The 25,766-nt window shown below is 42.6% G+C and overlaps 1 protein-coding gene across 15 annotated transcripts in view; it reads right to left on the bottom strand.

Annotated features, from left to right (window-relative positions):
- The window catches only part of ppip5k2 (diphosphoinositol pentakisphosphate kinase 2), a 71,100-nt gene that overhangs the window by 36,317 nt on the left and 9,017 nt on the right, over positions 1–25,766 (bottom strand). For all 15 annotated transcript variants that reach the window (XM_024381484.2, XM_024381485.2, XM_024381487.2 and 12 more), the window contains exons 4-19: positions 24,558–24,648; positions 18,260–18,345; positions 14,130–14,284; positions 10,891–10,992; positions 10,008–10,169; positions 9,233–9,354; positions 6,195–6,296; positions 5,995–6,081; positions 5,789–5,864; positions 5,581–5,690; positions 5,402–5,487; positions 5,123–5,248; positions 4,567–4,688; positions 3,651–3,833; positions 3,149–3,290; positions 12–235 (exon numbers count right to left, since the gene is read on the bottom strand). In XM_024381484.2, coding sequence (XP_024237252.1) covers positions 12–235; positions 3,149–3,290; positions 3,651–3,833; positions 4,567–4,688; positions 5,123–5,248; positions 5,402–5,487; positions 5,581–5,690; positions 5,789–5,864; positions 5,995–6,081; positions 6,195–6,296; positions 9,233–9,354; positions 10,008–10,169; positions 10,891–10,992; positions 14,130–14,284; positions 18,260–18,345; positions 24,558–24,648 — 1,976 coding nt within the window. The remainder of the gene's footprint in view (positions 1–11; positions 236–3,148; positions 3,291–3,650; positions 3,834–4,566; positions 4,689–5,122; positions 5,249–5,401; positions 5,488–5,580; positions 5,691–5,788; positions 5,865–5,994; positions 6,082–6,194; positions 6,297–9,232; positions 9,355–10,007; positions 10,170–10,890; positions 10,993–14,129; positions 14,285–18,259; positions 18,346–24,557; positions 24,649–25,766) is intronic.

Raw genomic sequence — 25,766 nt, 5'->3', positions numbered from 1 at the left:
CTGGAACATACCTGTGGAATGACGATGTCGGCCAGGGCCTTGGACAGGCGGTAGATCTCCATAGTGTTAGACAGGTTGAGGGAGCTGTTGTGCTGCACGTCGTACTTGATGCAGTCGTAGATGTCTGGGATCTTGCTGATGTTGTAGCGGCCGTTCTTCATCCGGAAGTCCTTCTCCAGCTTGGCCCAGCGCCGCAGCATCAGATCCAGAGTCTCGCTATGGTACAATTGGATGTCTAGAAAGTACATTTTTCAAATGAACATTACACTATAGGTGCAGGACAACAAGTTATATGAACAATTTGAAATGTATGACATTTGAAATTCTACTGTTTTTTAAAAGTTTTTTTTGAACCTTTATTTAACTAGGCAAGTCAGTTAAGAACAAATTATTTTTTTCAATGACTGCCTAGGAACAGTGGGTTAACTGCCTGTTCAGGGGCAGAATGACAGATTTGTACCTTGTCAGCTCGGGGATTTGAACTTGCAACCTTCCGGTTACTAGCCCAACGCTCTAACCACTAGGCTACCCTGCCGCCCCAGGCATGTACACAAATACTGCGACTACCACATTTAGATGACAGTTTGACCAAAAAATCATTCAAAATGTAGTTTTAAAAAAAATTATTAAATGGTTTAATATTGTGTCTTTCATTCATATCCCAATAACTTATAGATATTGTGGTAAAATATGGCATGTCAAATAATGAATAAGAACTGAGTCAAAACTACTTTATTAAGTAACTGTGAATATCAGTGTAATCTACTTTCATCTGGTACATACATTTCTTTTTTTTGTTGCAATTCTTACCCCCCCTTTTCCCCCCCAATTTCATGATTACCATCTTGTGTCATCGCTGCAACTCCCCAACGGGTTCAGGAGAGGCGAAGGTCGAGTCACGCGTCCTCTGAAACATGACCCGCCAATCCCTGCTTCTTAACACCTGCTCACTTAACTAGGAAGCTATTTGGACCAATGTGTCGGAGGAAACGCCGTTCAAATGACAACAGGAGTCAGCCTGCAGGTGCCCGGCCCGCCACAAGGTGTTGCTAGAGTGCAATGAATCAAGTAAAGCCCCCTCGAACCAAACCTTCCTCTAACCTACACAATGCTGGGCCCCTTGTACGCCGCCCTACAGGACTCCCGGCCATGGCCGGTTGTGACACAGCATGGGATCGAACCCCATGTTGTAGTGACGCCCCAACAACGCGATGCAGTGCCTTAGACCGTTCTGTCACTCGGGAGGCCTGGTACATACATTTCACTGAGTATATGTTACATTAACATTCATGAGTCATCATCACCAAACCCTGTATTGCTGATATATTTGCCAATGAGAGGCGTTGAAACCTCCGGTCAGCCATCTTGGCACTCCCCAGGAGGAACAGGCCTCCATAGGGATGAATGAAATTCTACAGTATTTTAATTAAGTGACAAAAACAAATGTAGACATTATTAAATGAATTTCTTTAACTTAAAAAAAAAACGATGATGGGGGAGTACCAAGATTGAGGCGCGGTAGCTTCAAAACAGTCATTTAATGTATATATTTGGGATGGCAGATAGCCTAGTGGTTAGAGTGTTGGAACTAGTAACCAAAAGGTTGCTGGATTGAATCCCAAGATCTGTCGTTCTGCCCCTGAACAAGGCAGTTAATCCATAGTTCCCCCAGTAGGCGTTACTGTAAATAAGAATTTGTTCTTAACTGACTTGCCTAGTTAAAAGCTTCTTCGGAATCAGTGTCATTTTCCTAGGACAAATATCATCTGATATTGGCAGAAAGATTAACAAGAATTTAAGCTAACTGCACTGTCCAATTTACAGTTGCTATTACAGTGAAAGAATACCATGCTATTGTTTGAGGAGAATGCACAATTTTGAACATAAAAAGTTATTAATAAACAAATTAGGCATATTTGTGCAGTCTTGATACAACATTTTGAACAGAAATGCAATGTTCATTGGATCAGTCTAAAACTTTGCACATACACCGCTGCCATCTAGTGGCCAGAATGTATATTGCACCTGGGCTGGAATAATGCATTATGGCCTTTCTCTTGTATTTCAAAGATGGTACAAAAAAATACAAAACAGTTGTTTTTTTCTTTGTATTATCATTTATCAGATCTATTGTGTTATATTCTCCTACATTCCTTTCACATTTCCACAAACTTCAAAGTGTTTCCTCCTCAAATGGTACCAAGAATATGCATATCCTTGCTTCAGGGCCTGAGCTACAGGCAGTTAGATTTGGGTATGTCATTTTAAGCAAAAAGTGAAAAAAAAGGGGTAGATCCTTAAGAGGTTTTATATAAAGGTTCAATTTCAAATAAAAAAATATACATATCGTTAGTCAACACATTGTTGTCTTTTAATTTCATCAAGGTCGCGTGACATATACAGTACCAGTTAAAAGTTTGGACACACCTACACTTTCCAGGGTTTTCCTTTATAAAACCGTGTGATGGTTTGGGGGTGCTTTGCTAGTGACACTGTCTGTGATTTATTTAGAATTCAAGGCACACTTAACCAGCATGTGCTACCACAGCATTCTTCAGCGATACGCCATCTCATCTGGTTTGCGCTTAAGAGGGACTATCATTTGTTTTTCAACAGTACAATGACCCAACACACCTCCATGCTGGTTGAGAGAATGCCAAGAGTGTGCAAAGCTGTCATCAAGGCAAAAGGTGGCTACTTTGAAGAATCTCAAATATAAAATATATTTTGATTTGTTTAACACTTTTTTGGTTACTACATGGGGAGGGAATGTTATGGTTCATTCATACTCATTAAGTGGGATGTGTCATAGAATCCAAACCAGAATCAAGGTCTCCGTTTCCTCATCCCCTCACTAACAAGCCCGTTGTTCCAAATCAGAGCTCTAACTTTCAATTCAAGCCATTGACTTAGTGACTCACGATAATGACAGGGACCTATGATCCAACTTAATTATGGATTTTAAAATGGGGTTTCAGAGCAAAATTTGGGGAGCATCCCAAAAGGCAACTTATTCCCGACAGTGCCTTTACAGGTCCTGGTCAAAGCTAGTGCACTAAAGAAAGGAATAAGGTACTATTTGGAACCATCCCTGGAGTTCATTAGTTTCAATGGGGATCTTCGCTGGAGATATGAGCAGAGTGTTTACCAGCTGACTTGGGGTCCTCCATCCTCTGTCTGATCTGCAGAGTGAGGCTCTGAATGAGAGCGTACACCTTGTCACACGTCTTCACCGGGTTCTTGATCATCTGCATGGACTTGATCAAGGAGGAGCTGGTGGTGGGTGCCAGCTGGGAACAGAAAGACAAAATACTATGAGCACTAGGAAGGGGGGAAATATTAGGGATGGTGCAGACAAAAATCACTACGGCCCACAGTCAGAGACAGGGTTTTATACATCTCTGAGCCATGTCAGTTTATGTATCCTGCTTGGACTATTTGATTAGGACAAGAAAAAATGGGTCATTGGACATTTTCAAAAATAATATTTTAGCAAGAATCTATTTACAACAGTAGTACTTATAATGATCAAACGCCAATGTATATTTTGTCACCGAGTGGCTTTCTCCACAGCCCGTATGAGCCACAACAGTCACAGACAAAATGGATCGGACAGGACAGAACTTAAGACTGCATCACTTAGTCCCAACCTTCTCGTAATCTTCGGCAGTGAAGTCCCTATCTCTCTGCAGGATCTCGTGGAGACGGGCCTTGACGCGCTGCTGGCAGCTGCTGAGAGAGTCGCTGTCGCTGTCCAGCAGCCCGTTCATGTTGGCACTCTTCACCATCTGCACCAGGATTGGTGTCAGCTCACCCTCCAGCGCCAGCAGTCCCTGAATGGATGCCACCAGATATATTTTAGTCATTCAGCAGATGCTCTTATCCAGAGCGACTTACAGAAGCAATTAGGGTTAAGTGCCTCGCTCAAGGGCACAACAACATATTTTCACGTAGCCGACTCTGGTATTCGAAAAAGCAACCTTTTGGTTACTGGCCCAATGCTCTTAACCACTAGGCTACGTATTATAACTAGACTGACTGACTATTTTATTTTACCTTTATTTAACTAGGCAAGTCAGTTAAGAACAAATTCTTATTTTCAATGACGGCCTAGGAACAGTGGGTTAACTGCCTGTTCAGGGGCAGAACGACAGACATTGTCAACTCGGGGATTTGAACTTGCTACCTTCCGGTTACAAGACCAACGCTCTAACCACTAGGCTACCCTGCCGCTAACGAGACAACATTCTTAAAAGTACATTTCACTCCAAAAAGAAAGTGTGTCAAATGTTTCTATTTAGACGTTAAAAGTAGACACTTTTTGAGATATATCCACATTTCAGATCATCTGTTGAGTAGATCGAGATATGCCTCAATACAAAATTAAATGGAGAAAAGACAAGCGCCATTCAATTTCCAGATGTTATTGAGAGTTAGTATTTTCTATTCATTTGGGAAGAGGCAAATAGGCATGGGACATGGATTTATCTTAACATTAAAAAAAAAAGTTGGGGTCTAAAAACATCGGACAAATGTCTCTTTAAAAATCTGTACTGTCAGACAGACCTTAGCGAAGGCAGCGGCTGTCATCTGAACGCGTCCCTCGTCGGAGGCGTAGATCTTCAGGTCGTGTCTGTAGGTGCTGTGGAGGCGCAGCAGGCCACACCCTGGGAATCCTGCGTAGTCACCTGGAAAATACCAAATCAGCTTTTAACACATCAGTGTGAGTCTGTAAGGACGTCCACTAATTTAACATTACAACCTAAATATGGAACATGAGATGGGTATTGAAGTGGATTGTACTTATCTAGGTAGACAAATAAATGTAAGTCAGGATTGGGGTCATTTGGGGTATCAGGAAAAAAGCTTTGTTATCGTTTCAACTGCGGATTGCCGTTTTAAAGCCTGAGTGGATCGAGGTTGTTACCTTGTCTATAAAGAGGGAGTAGAGGATAGAGGTTGTTACCTTGTCTATAAAGAGGGAGTGGAGGATAGAGGTTGTTACCTTGTCTATAAAGAGGGAGTGGAGGATAGAGGTTGTTACCTTGTCTATAAAGAGGGAGTGGAGGATAGAGGTTGTTACCTTGTCTATAAAGAGGGAGTGGAGGATAGAGGTTCTTACCTTGTCCTCCAGGGTACATGCAGCGGAAGGCCCTCCCCAGCTCCTCAGCCTGTACCCTGCCTGCCGGGGTCAGCTCCCCACCCCACTTCAACACCAGCAGCAGAGAAGGGTCATCCCTACGCACGTCTATAGGGCACAGCAAGCACAGACAACACAGAGAAACACTCATATAATGAGTCAGTAAGTCACAGAGAACCACACAGACACACAAACACATACAATCAGTTCACAGACTAGAGAAAATGTTATATAAAGTCTAGATGACAGAACAAATCCTACCTTCCTCCTCACTGGATGTTTTGGGGCACCCATGCGGAAGGTACGTCATCTGAACCTTGCGATTGATGCCAGAAAAATGGCCATACCTAAAAGCAAAACACATTTTGTTTTAAGAGCAGATTGTTAAATCAAATATTCAATTGTTAGAAAGACATCTGGGAATGTGCAGTAACACATACATTTCAAGGACTGTTTTCAGTTGTTCAAGTTTTGCTTTGGATTCTTCAATTTCGGAATCGTTGTTCTGTCCGATTTCGACAAGGAGTTGTCTTGCGATATCTAGCACTTCCTGGATTTGGAAATAAACAAATGAGATGCAGGTAAGTTGTACTGTACAACACGTGATGAAGCTACAATGTACAAAGGATACAAATAGGTTTTATTTACCTGTAATTGCTTTGGCTTTTTCAACTTTAGTTTTTTGTTTTTGTACCCGCCACATTTTTCAAATAGATCAAAAAACCTACAAAAATAATAATAAATACAAATAAAGAGGCGATACATTACAGTGGTGAAAACATTCACCATGTTAACAGTACTGTAGTGTGACAGTAGCCCTGTACATTGACTGTGTGGAAACAGCTGTCATGTACCTCTGGTGCCGAACCTCCATTTTCATTTTCTGTTTGGGAGTCCTGTCGCCATGACGAATCACAGCAATAACACACCGTAGCTCCATCCTGAGTTAAGAGTATCAACAGTTAAAAATATCAACTTCTATTCATTGCTGGCTAAATCCTATTGAGATGTACGCTTATCTTATCTTATCTAAATATCTTATCTAAATACGTACATGGTTCCAGAGGTGGTGGGGACAATGGGGATATCTTCAGCCTCCAGAGGAATGGACCACGGGATGGAAAACTGGGGAGCCAGCTCTCTCATGATGATATTTCTACAGGAGAGGACAGATGATGTTCAGGGACAAAGAAACTTTGGTAACTACTTGAAGATCATTCTTATTACATGACGTATTGGGTTGTATTAGCACGACATTGCCTAATACATATATTCATCTTAAAACAAGCTGTGTCTGACCATTATGAATCTGTATAATAGCGATGTGCATCTTTCCCTTTCTAGTTGATTCAATACGTACATAGATCCAGATGAATGGGCTCCGATACGATACAGGTTGATACATTTTAGTTTTAAATGATTCAGGGGGGGTGGGTTCAGTTTGTTAAGAGAACGAATCGATGCACTAACATTTGTTGCATAAACACATTCATACTCCATTCTAAATTAAATTCTGCAAAATTGAATGTTTGAAAGATTTTAAATAGCCTATTTTCTCCTCCTGATATGTCCATGCAGTTATTGTGATGAAATGATCAACTTTAACCTATATATCAAAAGATAACACTGATTGTTTCAAGTAAAACTACCAAAACTATTGCTGATGGTGAACCTGAAGAATCTAAATGAAATCTACTGTAAGCCAGTTCAGCAGGAATAGCCAGATGAGTGGTCTCCGGTAATGTACTTTTATTATGGTAAAACACAATTTTCAAAAGCACATAGATAATAACCTATAGCAAATTACATAGGTTGTCAGTCAACTAATAAAAGCCTAATCTCCCACAAGCCATTTTAGCATTTGAAAGCTGAAGGTGCTGTGCAGAAGTTCAAGATCAGAACAGGCCGTTGGTCAGCATGAAGCTGGGCACAGTGCAGCAGTTTGACTAGGCTACTGATATTACCTCAGTCTGGTCAGCACGAAGCTGGGCACAGTGCAGCAGTTTGACTAGGCTACTGATATTACCCCAGTCTGGTCAGCACGAAGCTGGGCACAGTGCAGCACGAAGCTGGGCACAGTGCAGCAGTTTGACTAGGCTACTGATATTACCCCAGTCTGGTCAGCACGAAGCTGGGCACAGTGCAGCAGTTTGACTAGGCTACTGATATTACCTCAGTCTGGTCAGCACGAAGCTGGGCACAGTGCAGCAGTTTGACTAGGCTACTGATATTACCTCAGTCTGGTCAGCACGAAGCTGGGCACAGTGCAGCAGTTTGACTAGGCTACTGATATTACCCCAGTCTGGTCAGCACGAAGCTGGGCACAGTGCAGCAGTTTGACTAGGCTACTGATATTACCCCAGTCTGGTCAGCACGAAGCTGGGCACAGTGCAGCAGTTTGACTAGGCTACTGATATTACCCCAGTCTGGTCAGCACGAAGCTGGGCACAGTGCAGCAGTTTGACTAGGCTACTGATATTACCTCAGTCTGGTCAGCACGAAGCTGGGCACAGTGCAGCAGTTTGACTAGGCTACTGATATTACCTCAGTCTGGTCAGCACGAAGCTGGGCACAGTGCAGCAGTTTGACTAGGCCACTGATATTACCTGGGGTTGTTCAGCACAAAATGACTTGTAGATCAATGACTGTCAACACAGTTACATGCTTAGTTCGACACTGATGTGTATCAGTTGTTATTTTGGTAAAAAAGAAAGTAATATGAGCAAAAAATATTTATAATTAAACCGGCGATTCGTAACGTTTGATTAACGTTTCATTTTCTGACCGATGCATACTACATTTGGATCGCGGAAACATTTGAAATTGGGAACCGATGGGAATCGTTACATCCTGCTGTATAATAAAACACAAGAGTGCATGATATACAATGAACAGTATCTCTCCTTACATAGTTTTATAATATTCTAACTCCATCCTATAAAGCAATAGAAGCACTCATCTGCTGCACAGCTATCACTCCAGTGTTTAATTGCTGTTTTGTAATTATTTCGCCACTATGGCCTATTCATTGCCTTTACCTCCCTTATCCTACCTCATTTGCACACACTGTATATAGACTTTCTATTGTATTATTGACCATGTTTGTTTGTCCCACGTGTAACTCTGTGTTGTTGTTTGTGTCGCACTGCTTTGCTTTATCTTGGCCAGGTCGCAATTGTAAATGAGAACTTGTTCTCAACTAGCCTACCTGGTTAAATAAAGGTGTTCTCAACGAGCCTACCTGGTTAAATAAAGGTGTTCTCAACGAGCCTACCTGGTTAAATAATAGACACCAGTTGAAGCCGGTTCGTTTGTTCGTTGATCAGATAAAGCATCATTTTGCTCGATTCTGCACTTAGTTTGACCAGTGTTCTCAACTAGCCTACCTGGTTAAATAAAGGTGTTCTCAACTAGCCTACCTGGTTAAATAAAGGTGTTCTCAACTAGCCTACCTGGTTAAATAAAGGTGTTCTCAACTAGCCTACCTGGTTAAATAAAGGTGTTCTCAACTAGCCTACCTGGTTAAATAAAGGTGTTCTCAACTAGCCTACCTGGTTAAATTATGGTGAAATAAAATTTAAATAAATAAAAACAATGAAGCTCCATGACACTGGTGATCTAAGATGCTCCATAAACTATTGAATGGATCTCACAGTCAACGGTTCGGTCCAGGTAGCCTTGTGGTTAGAGTATTGGGCCAGTTACCGAAAGGTTGCTAGATCGAATTCACGAGCTGACAAGATAAAAATCTGTTGTTCTGCTCCTGAACAAGGCAGTTAACCCACTGTTCCTAGGCTGTCATTGTAAATAAGAATGTGTTCTTATCTGACTTGCCTAGTTAAACAAATATTTTTGTTTATTAGATATATATATATAAATAAAAATACATTTAAAAAACCTTGAGTATTTTTACAAGGCAACATTAGACATCATATGAAGCGTCTTCCATCTAAAGTACTACATAACCTATTTCATTCATTTAGGAATACCCATAACTAATTAATTTCAAAAAGATCATTTGCAAACTGTAAAATGAGCAATTTTAGCAACAAATAATTAGTCATTTCTTTTCTCCAAAATGTGGATTCTGACCCCAGTATTTTTGCACAGTCGTCATAATATTTCATGGAGTTCTTCACGAAGCTGAAGCCGTTGACGTCACACACGTACGACTGGCCGTTGGCACGTAGCAAGTCGAAACCACAGACCGTTTGCTGTCAAGAGAAAGGAGAAGTGAAAATGAGAATCTGAGATCTGACATTTAAACCTCACTATCTAAAGTTGCAATCAGGCCTTTATGGTTCACTGGTAAGGCAGATACGGGAATTGAAACCTATCATCATTGAAAGCAGTTTACTGTACACAGTATCAAAGAATATTAAAATACATATTGGGCCATAATTGAAAACAGACAATGTCTTGATATACTTTGATATTTCTGATAATGTGTTACAATTTGAGCACTACGTTCTATTTAGTCTCTAGGGAACTTGGATACGTATGGCACTTCTACTCTGTGTTTCCTAGCATTTAGGCCACTTGTCTCTCTTTAGACAACCCCCATCACCTTTGCTTGGTCCATTCCACAGGGCTGTCCACCTTAATCAAGTCAGACTAAGGATAACGAGTCAAGTCCCTGGCTTGGTCCTAAATGGTACCTTGTTCCCTACACAGTACCCCACTTTGGACCAGAGGGTCAGGGCTCTGGTACAAAGTAGTGCACTATGTAGGGAATAGGGGAACATTTGGGACATAGCAACAGTCTTGGCCAAGCTTAAGGTCATGGTTGCTAGCGTGTTGTCCCTGATTACCGGTTGCTAGTGTGTTGTCCCTGGTTACCGGTTGCTAGCGTGTTGTCCCTGGTTACCTTGAAGGCCAGACAGACCTTCCAGGCGATGAGCTTCTCGCGGGCGTTGAGGATGACAGGGTAGCGCACCTCCTTGCCTTCACTGTCCCGCTCCACCTTGCCGTCCAGGGCCGGGGACTTCCTGGCCTCCGCGTGGGCGTAGTCCGGCCCCACTGTGTACACCTAAGGACCAAGCCCACCCCACACACACACACAAAATTATGGTTACCTATCCAGCATTTATGAATTTTTATTTATTTACCTATTCTACTTCCATTGTTCTCTGAGAGTAAGGGCCCTGGTCAAAAGTAATGCACTGAATAGGGTGCAATTCGGGACACAGGCTTGACTGTGGTGCTCAAAGCAAAGACCATGGACATACACACTGAAATACTGAATCTAGTGGCCTCACTGTCCTCGCCTTTTATCAGCTGTGTAACTAAAAGCTGGTGCCTGTTCCTGCAAAGTAAATATAATGAGCATTTTTAGCTGCCCTATTTCAGCTGGTCCCAGATAGTAAATATAGCTTGTCCCAAGTGGTACCCTATGGGCCCTACGCCATTTGGAACGTAGACATAATATGTGGTTTTAGCTAGATCCCTTTTCAGCTGAGCCCATGAGATAAGCAGAATGATATATATACTGCTGGGTTGGACTTCTCCTATTTCGGCGGACTCCGCAGTCTAGATTTGCACAGTCACTCTCCTCTCATCATTTTTGAAACCGAGACAGTCTTCCGCGAGGCATAACACATAAATCCTATTATGTTGTTCTTTAAGGCAAATATTGACTCTAAATTCACCCCTGCAGACCCCAAACTCTTGCCCTACTTTTTAGACAGTAGAATGGAAAACACTGAAGTAAACACATTTAACACAAGCGGCTGTTGACTAATGGGATTTACCTTCACATCAGTTCCATCCGTTGGCATGAACTCTTCATAAATGTAGGATCCAGTTTTTCGCACATTGCTCTCGGGCGAATAAACACTACTTCTGCTTCCAATCTAGAGGGAAGATCAGGTGGAGAGAAATTACATGGACAGCCATGAATGCTGTACCGTGGCTTGTACATGCTCTAGCTAGCCTTTGCAGAGGGTTAGAGGCTCTAGCTAGCCTTTGCAGGGTGTTAGAGGCTCTAGCTAGCCTTGCAGGGTGTTAGAGGCTCTAGCTAGCCTTGCAGGGTGTTAGTGGCTTGTACAGGTTCTAGCAGGCTCTAGTTTGTATGAAATGGTATTAGGGGCTTGTTAACACTGCAGAGATGTTGCTAGAGCACTGAGTTATGGCCTTAGTTAGGAATGTTGACAGCTGACTGTGTATGTGTATTACATGACCAAAAGTATGTGGACACCTGCTCATCGAACATCTCATTACAAAATCATGGGCATCAATATGGAGTTGGTCCCTCCTTTGATGCTATAACAGCCTCCACTCTTATGGGAAGGCTTTCCACTAGATGTTGGAACATTGCTGTGGGGACTTGCTTCCATTCAGCCACAAGAGCATTAGTGAGGTAGGGCACTGATGTTGGCCGATTAGGCCTGGCTCGCAGTCAGCGTTCCAATTCATCCCAAAGGTGTTTGATGGGGTTGAGGTCAATGCAGTCAAGTTCTTCCACACTGATCTTAGCAAACCATTTATGTACGGACCTCACTTTGTGCATGGGGGTATTGTCATGCTGAAACTGGAAGGGCCTTCCCCAAACTGTTGCCACAAAGCTGGAAGCACAGAATCATCTAGAATGTCATTATATGCTGTAGCATTAAGATTTCCCTTTACTGGAAGTAAGGGGCTTAGCCCGAAAAACAGCCCCAGACCATTATTACTCCAACACCAAACTTTACAGTTGGCTCTATGCATTGGGGCAGGTAGCGTTCTCATTGCATCCGCCAAACGCAGATTCGTCCGTCAGACTGCCAGATGGTGAAGCATGATTCACCACTCCAGAGAACAAATTTTCACTGCACAGTCCAATAGCATTGAGCTTTTCACAATTCCGCTTGGCATAGCGCATGGTGATCTTAGGCTTGTGTGTGGCTGCTTAGCCTTGGAAACCCATTTCATGAAGCTCCTGACTAACAGTTATTGTGCTGAAGTTGCTTCCAGAGGCAGTTTGGAACTCGGTAACGACTGATGCAACAGAGGACAGACGATTAAAAAAAGAATAATATTCAGCACTCGGTCCCATTCTGTAAGCTTGTGTGGCCTATCACTTCGCAACTGAGCCATTGTTGCTCCTAGACGTTTCCACTTCACAATAAGAGCACTTACAGCTGACTGGGGCAGCAATTTGACAAACTGACTTGTTGGAAAGGTGGCATCCTATGACTGTGCCACATTGCATGGCTGTGTGCTCAATTTTATACACCTGTCAGCAACGGGTGTGGCTGAAATAGCCGAATGTGTCCATATACTTAGGTGTCCACATACTTATAGTGTGTGATATATATATCTCTACACTGCTCAAAAAAATAAAGGGAACACTTAAACAACACAATGTAACTCCAAGTCAATCACACTTCTGTGAAATCAAACTGTCCACTTAGGAAGCAACACTGATTGACAATACATTTCACATGCTGTTGTGCAAATGGAATAGACAACAGGTGGAAATTATAGGCATTTAGCAAGACACCCCCAATAAAGGAGTGGTTCTGCACGTGGTGACCACAGACCACTTCTCAGTTCCTATGCTTCCTGGCTGATGTTTTGGTCACTTTTGAATGCTGGCGGTGCTTTCACTCTAGTGGTAGCATGAGACGGAGTCTACAACCCACACAAGTGGCTCAGGTAGTGCAGCTCATCCAGGATGGCACATCAATGCGAGATGTGGCAAGAAGGTTTGCTGTGTCTGTCAGCGTAGTGTCCAGAGCATGGAGGCGCTACCAGGAGACAGGCCAGTACATCAGGAGACGTGGAGGAGGCCGTAGGAGGGCAACAACCCAGCAGCAGGACCGCTACCTCTGCCTTTGTGCAAGGAGGAGCAGGAGGAGCACTGCCAGAGCCCTACAAAATTACCTCCAGCAGGCCACAAATGTGCATGTGTCTGTTCAAACGGTCAGAAACAGACTCCATGAGGGTGGTATGAGGGCCCAACGTCCACAGGTGGGGGTTGTGCTTACAGCCCAACACCGTGCAGGACGTTTGGCATTTGCCAGAGAACACCAAGATTGGCAAATTCACCACTGGCGCCCTGTGCTCTTCACAGATGAAAGCAGGTTCACACTGAGCATGTGACAGTCTGGAGACGCCGTGGAGAACGTTCTGCTGCCTGCAACATCCTCCAGCATGACCGGTTTGGCGGTGGGTCAGTCATGGTGTGGGGTGGCATTTCTTTGGGGGGACGCACAGCCCTCCATGTGCTCGCCAGAGGTAGCCTGACTGCCATTAGGTACCGAGATGAGATCCTCAGACCCCTTGTGAGACCATATGCTGGTGCGGTTGACCCTGGGTTCCTCCTAATGCAAGACAATGCTAGACCTCATGTGGCTCGAGGAAGGCATTGATGCTATGGACTGGCCCGCCCGTTCCCCAGACCTGAATCCAATTGAGCACATCTGGGACATCATGTCTCGCTCCATCCACCAACGCCACATTGCACCACAGACTGTCCAGGAGTTGGCGGATGCTTTAGTCCAGGTCTGGGAGGAGATCCCTCAGGAGACCATCCGCCACCTCATCAGGAGCATGCCCAGGCGTTGTACGGAGGTCATACAGGCACGTGGAGGCCACACACACTACTGAGCCTCATTTTGACTTGTTTTAAGGACATTACATCAAAGTTGGATCAGCCTGTAGTGTGGTTTTCCACTTTAATTTTGAGTGTCATTCCAAATCCAGACATGCATGGGTTGATAAATTTGATTTCCATTGATAATTTGTGTGTGATTTTGTTGTCAGCACATTCAACTATGTAAAGAAAAAAGTATTTAATAAGAATATTTCATTCATTCAGATCTAGGACATTACATCAAAGTTGGATCAGCCTGGAATGTGGTTTTCCACTTTAATTTTGAGTGTCACTCCAAATCCAGACATCCATGGGTTGATAAATATTTTAGTGTTCCCTTTATTTTCTTGAGCAGTGTATATATATGGCCTATTGGTGTATGGATGGATGTCATGACCTTGTGTGCATCCTAACCTTGCGGAAGAGCCTCTGGCTGCCCCCTCCGGCCGACGTGGGGTAATAGATGTAGACATTGTGGTCCTCGGCACTCACAGGCTTCTCCACAAAGGGCTTCTGGAACACTTCACCATTCACCTCCACGTGGTCCTCCCCCTCCACCAGGTTACACTCTGGATAGACACGGCACATACAACTGGTTATCTATGGGATTAGCAGGCCTTGATCTTCATTCAGACCCCTTAGCAGCAACTCTTTACTGTACAACAGTGGTCACTAACCCTGGTCAAAGAGATATACCCTGTGCAACCATTTAATAGTCCAGCGCCAAACCAACCAATTCTGTAGCCTGGTCCCAGATCTGTTTGTGCTGGTGTTAGTACAGTGTTTCTACAGTGTCTGCGTCACAGAAGAGTTGTTACCATAGCCTCTTTTACTACTGCTCTTTAATTATTTGTTACTTTTATTTCTTCTTTTTTTTGGTAGGTATTTTTATTTTTTAACTGCATTGTTGGTTTAGGGCGCTTGTAATGCAAAAGAGATATGGACAAATGGAAAATGGACAAAAACAGATAAGTCCTTGGATATCCTGACAGTTCAAAGGTCTCTTGCTGTGAGGCAGAATGAGAATTTCATACATTGATGCTTTTCTCCTTTTATAATCTGGCTTTACCCAACAGAAAGGGAAAGTGTTTCCTTTAGGATTTTAGTTTAGCAGCGGAGGCAAAGTAAGAGTGTGTGTCTGGGGGAGGGGGGCACCCCTGTGATATTTTTTTGTGTAGAACTGAGAAGGTCACTTCTGGTGACTTTTTAAAAATGACATTCTGCTTTAAATTGAATGAAAATTCAATTATGTTGTCAACCATCTGAAATATAATGCTCCCTTTAAAAGCATTATAACCTGTTGCCCAACTGATGCAGCATAGCGGCTTTAAATAAATTGGCTAAAGCATAGGGTTGCCCATCTGCATGTACCTCACTGAAAACCGCCCCAAAACAGCACAGTCACTAAACTGCTAAATTAAAATGGGGCCAGATAGTTTCTCACCTATTAACCTAATAAAAGCCTCCATGGCAGTGACTATGTGTGAGTAAAGTACCTGTGACCCCCACTGGCTAGGACATAACCCGACTTTGGGAGGGAAGGTTTCTTCGTTTGCACAGAGGCTTATCTGCTAGATTCCACAGCAGCCATCTTTACTGCTGCGTGCCTGAAAAGGCCTGTTTCAACGGGAAAAACTAAGTGGACGTGGCAGACGTGCAATCTGATATTTAATTTAGGAATCGGTTGAGGATATGGTTCGTTTCAGGCTAATAGGCCTATTAACAGGATGCTGGTCTGAAAAGTCCCCGTACGTGTTCTGACACACTGGGCGGGGTGATTTAGTTCAGTTGACGAAAGCCCATTGGCCGTTCTAAATAGGCCTTCTCAACATCCTCTGGTAAATACATGGAACTCTACAGAATTTCAATAAATATGAACGTAGAGATGAAACATGGAATTGTAGTAGAGATTCCATTTCATAAAAAGGAAAAGAAACACCAGTGTATCCCATCTTTCACAATGGAAGCCTAGAGTCAGAGAGGTCAAAGCAGACAGCTGTCATGTCAACAGATGGCCTCCTTAAATTGGCCACCCATACTAGAGAACCAGTAGAGAAAAACAGGGAAAGAGAGGAGAGCGAGAAAGACCGAGACAGAGGAGACAGAAGGACTAGTCTATAGTAGATCATCCTGGAAAAGGGAGAGCAAGAGCGAGTGCGAGAGAACGAGTGCGAGAGAGCGAGTGCGAGAGAACGAGTGCGAGAGCAAGCAGGAGAGAGGGAACGTGGCAGAGAGAGATCCAAACACCAGTGTGAGTGGGTGTATAATCACTAAGCAGTGCAGAGCTGAGACAGGACAGACAGGAAGCAGGTCTCCCAGGCCTAGTGGTGCTCCAGTTTTACTCCTCAGAGCAGGGGGTGGATGGGAACGAGACAGCTGCTAACACACACACGGTTCACTGCAGCTACATTACACAGCTGAGCCTATAGGCCTATCTGAACGTTTTCATTTTAATGAACACAACCCTGTGTACCAGGACTGGATTAGACCTGGTGCCCATTCAAACATTGTGTGGTAGCCATTCAAACAACAATGAGGCATCCAACCTAGACAATGAGGCATCCTGAATGATCAATGGTCTGATTATAAATTCATCTCAGAGAAGTGTTGATGACGTACACTTGGGAAAGGCTAGCAGATAATATGTTAAGAGACGCGATTAGGTCTCTTTGCCAAAAGATAAAGCTCTACCATCAAGGGAATGAGCAAAATTTAAGCCGTAGCTGAATGGCCTTTATTTGCCAACAGCAACAGATGTGGTGTGAACAGGTCTATCCAGCCGTAGCTCATATTCCTATTGGATTTGAACATGATGGTGGGGGTTCATTTCAGATGCCAAATGGCTGCATTGTCCTTTTTGACAGGATTGTTTCCACTAAAACAGTATTGTCTCCCCATCTGTTTCAGTCATGGCTAGTTGCCATTTTAAGACTGAAATGTAAAACTGTTTAATCCCTGTAGCCTTTCTACATGCCAGCAATCTTTTGTTTGCAGCGATCTAAAAGGACGAGAGAGGAATTTAAAGCAGTAATGATTGATTCCATTCCAGATACGACAGATTTGAAAATGTTAAAAATTTGTTTTGTCTATTGAGCTGACATATTGGACTAGACAATTAACATCACTGGCCAGGTTTTCATGCAAATATTCACAATTCTGCATAAAGACAATATGCACATTTCCCCACCAGCGGTGTTTCTACCAAATAGACTTGTTGAGGATAGAAATTAGTGCGTGATGAAAGTAGTGCACAGAAAATGTACGTTTTCGCTTAAATTGTCACATCCTGAATAAAAATCTAAAGTTCAATGTGTTTTCATCACATTTTCAACTCGACTGATAGTTTTTTGTGACAAAACTGTTGCGTTGAATAGCAAAGGTGCCTCCTCTGGTCTTGGCACTCTAGCCAACAGCTTGCCGATATAGTGCGGTAGGATGTGTGGGTAGGCTAGTCTACATGAGATTATTATGGATAAGTGGTTATTTTATCAATATTGGCGCATAAAAAGGCATTTCCACCACCATTTCTCACACAATTCAATTTACAGACACAAAAAGATCCCATCATGCTGAACATGGTTGGATCGATCACAGCTGTCCATAATTTCCTTTCCACATGGTTGAACTTTACTTGCATAACAACTGTGGGTGGAAATGTGGTTTCGTGAGTAAATCTTTGGACACAATTTCTGTTTGGATTATCATAAGAATAAACTACAACAACAAAAAAACGATGGCACAGACCAAGCAGTGGAACAGGATGTTTACAGTCTAACGTGAGGTTCTGGGCAGAAATCAAATGGAGAATAACACAATGGTCTAAACACTGATCTGACAGTGATTCATAATGTTATTTCCCTATACTGAAACACTTTTTTGTCACCATCATTAAGGTATACAGAGGCGCATTTGAGAACGTGCCCCGTATTCTACGAATAAACTTAAAGGGACATTACACGTCAAAGCTTGTCTGATGTTTGCAAACCTCAAACCTGTTCTTCTGTTGAGGTAAGTCCATATCCCAGGCCATTCCTTTTGTACATCCAGCTATATGTCACAATACACAATACCGATGAATGGAAAAGAGAAGCACCATTTGATTTAAAGATTGGCTGTGCTCATCTTTTCCATTCATCTTGGAGTTTGAGGCATAGCTGGATCGATATACATGATAGGGTACTCATCTTGACATTAGATTACTTTTGAAGTCTGAAAGCACATTTTAGATTTTTTCCCTAGCATCCAAAAACTTAATTCAACCAATCAACTCATCATCAAGTCTCTGATTATTGGAATCCGGTGTGTTAGTGCTAGTGGAAAAACTAAGAAAAATGTGCACAACTTTGGGTTGCCTGGACCAGGATTGAGAAACATAGCTTTTTTTCAATGACGGCCTAGGAACAGTGGGTTAACTGTCCAGTGGCAGAACGACAGATTTGTACCTTGTCAGCTCAGGGATTTGAACTTGCAACCTTCCGGTTACTAGTCCAACGCTCTAACCACTAGGCTACCCTGCTAGAACCTTTAAGGTACTGGGTACTAACCCTCTGGTCTCGCAGGGTCTCTGTTGAGAACGGCGTAACGTGGGAGCAGGATGCCCTGGTTCTTCAGGATCCGGTACACCTCCCTCCTGGAGGAAGAGAAATGCTAGATCAGTTGACTGAGCATCAACAACACAGGGATCAAACCACTCTTTTCATTAGCTGTGGGGAGTCAATTAGCCTGCAGCAAGGCTTCACCTTTAAACAGCTGTGTGCTGTTTCAAGTCTTTCTGAATGTGACTACTTTCTTAAAGGGATACTTCAGGATTTTAGCCCTTTATCCTCTTCCTCGGAGTTACATTAACTAATGGATTCCAATATTCTGTCTCTGCACGGTGGTTTATGGAAGTTGCTAACTAGTGCCAGAGCAATTGCTAGCTAGCGTTAGTGCAATGACGAAGCCTAGTTATTGTGCTAACGCTAGTTACCATTGGCTCGCAAAACTTATTTCATACGGGACACAGAGACCAAAATAGTATCCACGAGTTCATTTACTTTTTGGAAGAATCCCTTTTCACCCTGCTTCTTGATTGAACTGACCTTTCATTAGCCTGTACAATGACTTAGCATTTAACACTGTATCAAGTGGTGGGTGTCAAGTTTTGTTTCATCATATTGTAAATATAGGATAGGCTCAATGTACAGCAAAGGTGTGCGTCCAAATCAGCACAGTATTACCTATATAGTGCACTACTTTTTTAAATTTATTATTATTTATTTATTTATTTTTACCCCTTTTTCGTGGTGTCCAATTGTTGTAGTAGCTACTATCTTGTTTCATCGCTACAACTCCCGTACGGGCTCGGGAGAGATGAAGGTTGAAAGTCATGCGTCCTCCGATACACAACCCAACCAAGCCGCACTGCCAGCCGCACCAATGTGTCGGAGGGAACACCGTGCACCTGGCAACCTTGGTTAGCGCGCACTGCACCCGGCCCGCCACAGGAGTCGCTGGTGTGGTGCGCGATGAGACAAGGACATCCCTACCGACCAAGCCCTCCCTAACCCGGACGACGCTAGGCCAATTGTGCGTCGTCCCACAGACCTCCCGGTCGCAGCCGGTTACGACAGAGCCTGGACGCGAACCCAGAGTCTCTGATGGCACAGCTGGCGCTGCAGTACAGCGCCCTTAACCACTGCGCCACCCGGGAGGCCAGTGCACTACTTTTTTACCATCGACACTCAGAAATGGGAGTCAACATCAGGAGTTTACGTGCAAGTCGTCGAGGAATCAACTAATTTAGAGTCGATTCACCATCGTCGTTAACAGTTGGATCAATCAGAGAAAGGCAAGGGACAGAAGTGAATTCCTGTATGGCAATATTTTGAGAAGTTAAATGAGAAGGAAATGCTAACTTTGCCAGGTGGAATTGAGGCTCAGTAATGCTAGTACAGGTCATGCAGCTGCACTGCTGCCAGCAACAGATGATTTCAGAACGTTAAGCATTGCACCTATACTAGCATTACTGTTACATTAACTGTTGCTGGCAGCCGTGCAGCTGCATTGTGAATTCACATGGAATTTTATCATTTTTGTTGTATCGTTTTAACGGAAAACTGATAAATTGCTGTTTAAAACGTTAAGAAAATGTTTCCATTTGACACATCCCTAGTGCATAGTAGCCTAATGTTTTGATGAAAGAAAACATTTCAAACAATAGCCTAAATTGACACCTTGCGCAAGCTTTTGTTAATTTAAAAAACATTTTTTTAAATCACAGCTTGTAGCTGGGTATGCGCGAATATGCATCTACTGGTATAGTGTGTCCGTCTTTGAATGCCTCAATGTTTTTCTTTCTCAAACTCTTTAGGGACTATTGTGATGAGTCCAAAGAGAAAATTGAGTGAATCTGACTTAGTCCATGAGAAGTTTTTTTTTAATTATTATTTTAAGCATTTTAGACAAAAAAGTTCATTGTTAATAATGTCCTGAGTTTTTACAATATCAATGGCAAACTTAATATGGTTCATCATGTCTTTGATGACTCTACTAGGGCTGTGGTGGTCATTGAACTTTGTCAGCCGGTTATTGCCATGCAGAAGACTGCCGGTCTCACGCTAATTGACCGTTAATTAACATTAACACTTAAGTCCCATGTCCTTATTTTTTATTAGGAATAATATTATTAAACTTAATTGAATAAAATGGAAAGGATATTTTTCCCATTCCAGAGCAAGTGCGCAACCATATGAAGTGTTGATGTTGAGTGTAAAAGTGATCATTTGAAATAGGTCCTATATGCTAGATTTAGATTCTGGGATTCTCTGCCTCTAACCCTATTACAGGGGCTGAGTCACTGGCTTACTGGTGCTCTTCCATGCCTTCCCTAGGAGGGGTCCGTCACTTGAATGGGTTGAGTCACTGACGTGGTCTTCCTGTCTGGGTTGGAATCCCCCCCTTGGGTTGTGCCGCGGCGATCTTCTTTGTGGGCTATACTCGGCCTTGTCTCAGGATGGTAAGTTGGTGGTTGAAGATATCCCTCTAGTGGTGTGGGGGCTGTGCTTTGGCAAAGTGGGTGGGGTTATACCCTGCCAGTTTGGCCCGGTGCGGGGGTATCATCAGATGGGGCCACAGTGTCTCCTGACCCCTCCTGTCTCAGCCTCCAGTATTTATGCTGCAGTAGTTTATATCTCGGGGGGCTAGGGTCAGTTTGTTATATCTGGAGTATTTCTCCCATCTCATCCTGTGTCCTGTGTGAATTTGAGTATGCTCTCTCTAATTCTCTCTTTCTCTCTTTCTTTCTCTCTCTCGGAGGACCTGAGCCCTAGGAACATGCCTCAGGACTACCTGGCATGATGATTCCTTGTTGTCCCCAGTCCACCTGGCCTTGCTTCACACGCTGTTTCAATCAAAGCCCATTCAACCTAGTAACCTGCATTCACACGCTGTTTCAATCAAAGCCCATTCTACCTAGTAACCTGCATTCACACGCTGTTTCAATCAAAGCCCATTCAACCTAGTAACCTGCATTCACACGCTGTTTCAATCAAAGCCCATTCTACCTAGTAACCTGCATTCACACGCTGTTTCAATCAAAGCCCATTCAACCTAGTAACCTGCATTCACACGCTGTTTCAATCAAAGCCCATTCTACCTAGTAACCTGCATTCACACGCTGTTTCAATCAAAGCCCATTCTACCTAGTAACCTGCATTCACACGCTGTTTCAATCAAAGCCCATTCAACCTAGTAACCTGCATTCACACGCTGTTTCAATCAAAGCCCATTCTACCTAGTAACCTGCATTCACACGCTGTTTCAATCAAAAGCTCATTCTGTCTAGTAACTGACATTCGCGTGCGGAAATGAGGTGGTGTGTTTGGTGTATCAGCAACAATAAGGCTCGAGGGGATGTGGTATATGGCCAATATGCCATGGCTAAGGGCAGTTCTTATGTAAGACGTAACGCGTAGTCAAATATACCACGGCTTTAGGCCAACCATCATTCAGGGCTCGAACCACCCAGTTTATAATACGCTATTATATATATACACGTTTCTGTTATGAATCATTATCTTCCAAGAAATTCATTCAATATCTCAAACAGTCTGGGACAGTTGTGGGATGCGATAGATCCCAAATTAATACAACCACTAGCATCAAAAAACCTGTTTTATGCAATGTGGCTGACGCAACAGATCAGAACGTTTAGCTTAAAATGTTAGAAACTGTTAGGCTATTTCTTCACATTATAAGCACAGCAATGAGCACGTGGTAGTAGGCTATAAGTGCTAATGTTCCATTAGCAGAAAACATTATGAAAAGTGACTGCAAATGCAATTATGCATGTAATGCTTTTATTATAAAAAGGTGCATTTTTATGGTGAAAATTGTCTTTCCCGAACTTAAAACTCACACACTGCTTATATATGCCAGTTAGGCTCTACACGCCTTGTAAAGCGGATTAATGTGCTTAATTTTTTTTGGGCCACTTCAGTTGTGATACAAACCTTATTAAAACATGGAATAGGCTACATGAGGTGTGCAACTATGACTCAAACAAGTCGTAAAAAAGGCATTGTTTCTTATGTTGGGCATCATTCACAAGTAATAATATATAATTCACAAGTGATAGGATAATATTGTCACCCATCAGACTTTTCTTGATTTTAACTTGTATTTACATACACTAAACAATATATGTGTGACACTTGTTTAGATTTAAAATGGACAATTATCATGCACCTGTTTTGAAACAGGGGCAGCAGGAAAAAAATATGTTGTCTATGCATAAGACACTGCATCCCAGTGCAAGAGACGTCACTGCAGTACCTGGTTCGAATCCAGGCCGTGATTGGGAGTCCCATAGGGCGTCGCACAATTGGCCCAGCATTGTCCGGGTTTGGCTGGGGTAGGCCGTCATTGTACAAGCCCTTGATTCTTGATGAATATAACCTTTTAAATGCATGGTAAAAGCCCTTGATTCTTGATGAATATAACCTTTTAAATGCATGGTAAAAGGTGGCGCTACAAAGTATTAACTTAAGGGGGCTGAATAATTTTGCACGCCCAATTTTTCAGTTTTTGATTTGTTAAAAAAAGTTTGAAATATCCAATAAATGTCGTTCCACTTCATGATTGTGTCCCACTTGTTGTTGATTCTTCACAAAGAAATACAGTTTTATATCTTTATGTTTGAAGCCTGAAATGTGGCAAAAGGTTGCAAAGTTCAAGGGGGCCGAATACTTTCGCAAGGCACTGTAAATACGAATTTGTTCTTAACTGCCGTGCAGAGTTAAATAAAGGTGAAATTAAAATAGCGAATGGAGGACACTTTTCCCTGTGGTTTATTTTCATGCCAGCCAGGTAGGCTATACTCTTGTTGTAAATATAAGCAATGTGCTTAATATTAGGATAGTTGAGAAATATAGTAGGCCTAGCCTATAGAGAGCTGATGGGATCCTCCTCTTTTTATTAGCAGCCATCACTCTTTTCTCATGCAATAACATAGCCTATAGAAATGTTGCGCAACATGAGCTGTCATGAAGTGTCTTATTTGATTTTCGATTACATTTGCATTGATGTCGGAGTGATTAGAGGGACAAGAGAGTGCTTGAGTACCAGGCAGTTTGCAAGTTTGGTAGGCTACTAATGACCAGCATCAGATCTTGGAGAAGCCTAATTACCGTGACTAAACGGTCATGTGGAATTTCACTGCCTCCAATGACCCGTGACCGTCAGTGTGGAGGCAATACTGATCTTGGGCTCCCGAGTGGCGCAGCGGTGTAAGGCACTGCATCGCAGGATATAGCCTGTTGATATGAATTAAACAATCTAGCCGATTGGTATGAATTACAGAATCTAGCCTATAGATATGAATTACACAAGAAATGTACATTTATAGATTTTTATTTTAATTGCATTGTTTAATCTTTATTCAACCCGCCAGCCACCTACCCATCGTTCACCCACACCAAAATGTCATGAGCCTAAACCCGCCCACCCCACGGATATAACCGCGGGTTCTGAGTCAACCCGCGCATCACTAGTGTGTATGTATGCATCCCAAATGGCACCCTATTCCCTTAATAATAAACTACTTTTGACCAGAGCCCTGTAGTAGTGCACTATATAGGGAATAGGGTGCCATTTGGGACAAAATACATGTCTGTCTGGGTGAAATGCTTTCGTGGCGCCAAATTTTAATACTTGTTCTAAATTATTGTAGATGTCAAATAGCGAATGATAAAACTGTTCCCATCCACAGAGACATTATGAATATCACTGTTTCACAACCCTTATCAGAGGGCAGCAGTGTATTCCAGTTTATATGCTTCCTCAAATTAAACTTGGGTTGGGTGATTGATCAATCATGACAAAAACAAAAACACTGAAAATACTCACTATAGACCATTCCTCAAAAAGGGATTCATGTCCTTCACTCGTTTAGCATTACCAGTGATTTTTATTAGCAACCATAATGTGAAGAATGAAAGCAACCTCCAATGTTTCCATTGCTGCAGTGAAAACACAGGCAGCAGCATGTGGGGAGATATTGTCCAACACATGGCTTTTAACCAGAGTCCATAAAGGCTAGTCAAAAGCAGTGCATTGTTTAAACAGTGGTATTTGTTTCATGAGAAATTAAAACACTAGATTCTCTTGATTGGGACATAGGCCAAGGCATCAAACATCGGCAGAGGGGAACATATCATTCACCCTTTGATTATAAACTTCAGCATTGCTCAGTTATCCACCGATGACTATTAGCAACCATAATGTGAAGAATGACCTATTGTCCAACACATGCCTTTGACCAGATATGGTCATGATTCCCATAGAAACTGTCAATCACCTTACCTGTCTTGGATGTAGTACTGGAGATCCAGATCATTGATGACAAACGGGTTTCTGAGTTTCTCATAGGCTACTGCTTTGTCCAATGGAAAACCTAAAAAAAAAAGACCAATAAAAACAACATGTGTTTGTAGGAGAACAGAGGTGAAGTCAAGCTCATTCAAAAGACCTCTGTGCCAGGAGGACGGAGGAAAATACATTTGCTAACGGCTAATTTCCTAAAACATTTGCAACTTTTTCACTTCATACGAAGGCATTTCCTTGTAAAGCCCTTGCTTTAAAGGCCTTACTAGCAGAGATTGTGTGAACTAAACGGGTATGTGTTTCTCTCTCTCTCTCTCTCTACAATACATTGAGAGGTAACATGTTTGCTTTGCTGTTTAGCTCATATGACAAAATGACTAATGAGCGTCCAAATGGCATCATATTCCCTACAAGGTACACAGGGCTCTGGTCTAAAGTAGTGCACTATGTAGGGAATAGGGTGCCATAGAGCTCTGGTCTAAAGTAGTGCACTATGTAGGGAATAGGGTGCCATAGAGCTCTGGTCTAAAGTTGTACACTATGTAGGGAATAGGGTGTATTTTGGGATACATCCTAAACCTCTTAGGTTACCAGCTAGAGTTAAGGTCTAGAGGACGAGTCTAAACAACAAGCTGAAATAAACCACCAGCCGTAAACAAACTTAACTACAGGCCGCTTGGCAGCTGACCAAATCACATCACAGCTTCTTGGGTGACATAGGTGTGGTGTGCCAGCCAGACGAGGACTACGTAGTAAATAAATCGCTTGTTGGAGAGGTCTGTTTACATATGGGCCCTGGTCCAAAGCATTGCAGGCAGGGAAAAGGGGGAGGGGTTTAATTGGTATATATCAGGATATTATTTTTGATGATATATTATATCGTTGACAATATCGCTATATAATTTTTGCGCTACTTTGCTATACCTGCACCAACATTTCTGTATTTTTTCTTCTTATATCTTGTTCATCTTCTTTTAAATACAGAGCCAATTTGTTTTCAGCACTTTTATTTCCATGACTGATTAAAAGTCGTTTTCTCACGGCACTCTTGTCCCCCAGCACCAGGAATATGTTTGGAACATTAAATCAAATCACAATAAAATCACAGTACCGACTCGCAATAAATAGAATCGTAATATATATTGTATCGCACCCAAGTATCATGATAATATCGTATCATGAGGTCTC

Source organism: Oncorhynchus tshawytscha, linkage group LG20 (genome assembly GCF_018296145.1).
Source record: "Oncorhynchus tshawytscha isolate Ot180627B linkage group LG20, Otsh_v2.0, whole genome shotgun sequence".
NCBI classification, from domain to species: domain Eukaryota; kingdom Metazoa; phylum Chordata; class Actinopteri; order Salmoniformes; family Salmonidae; genus Oncorhynchus; species Oncorhynchus tshawytscha.
The sequence above is the reverse complement of the archived record's forward strand: the minus strand, read 5'-3'. Positions and strand labels throughout refer to the sequence as shown.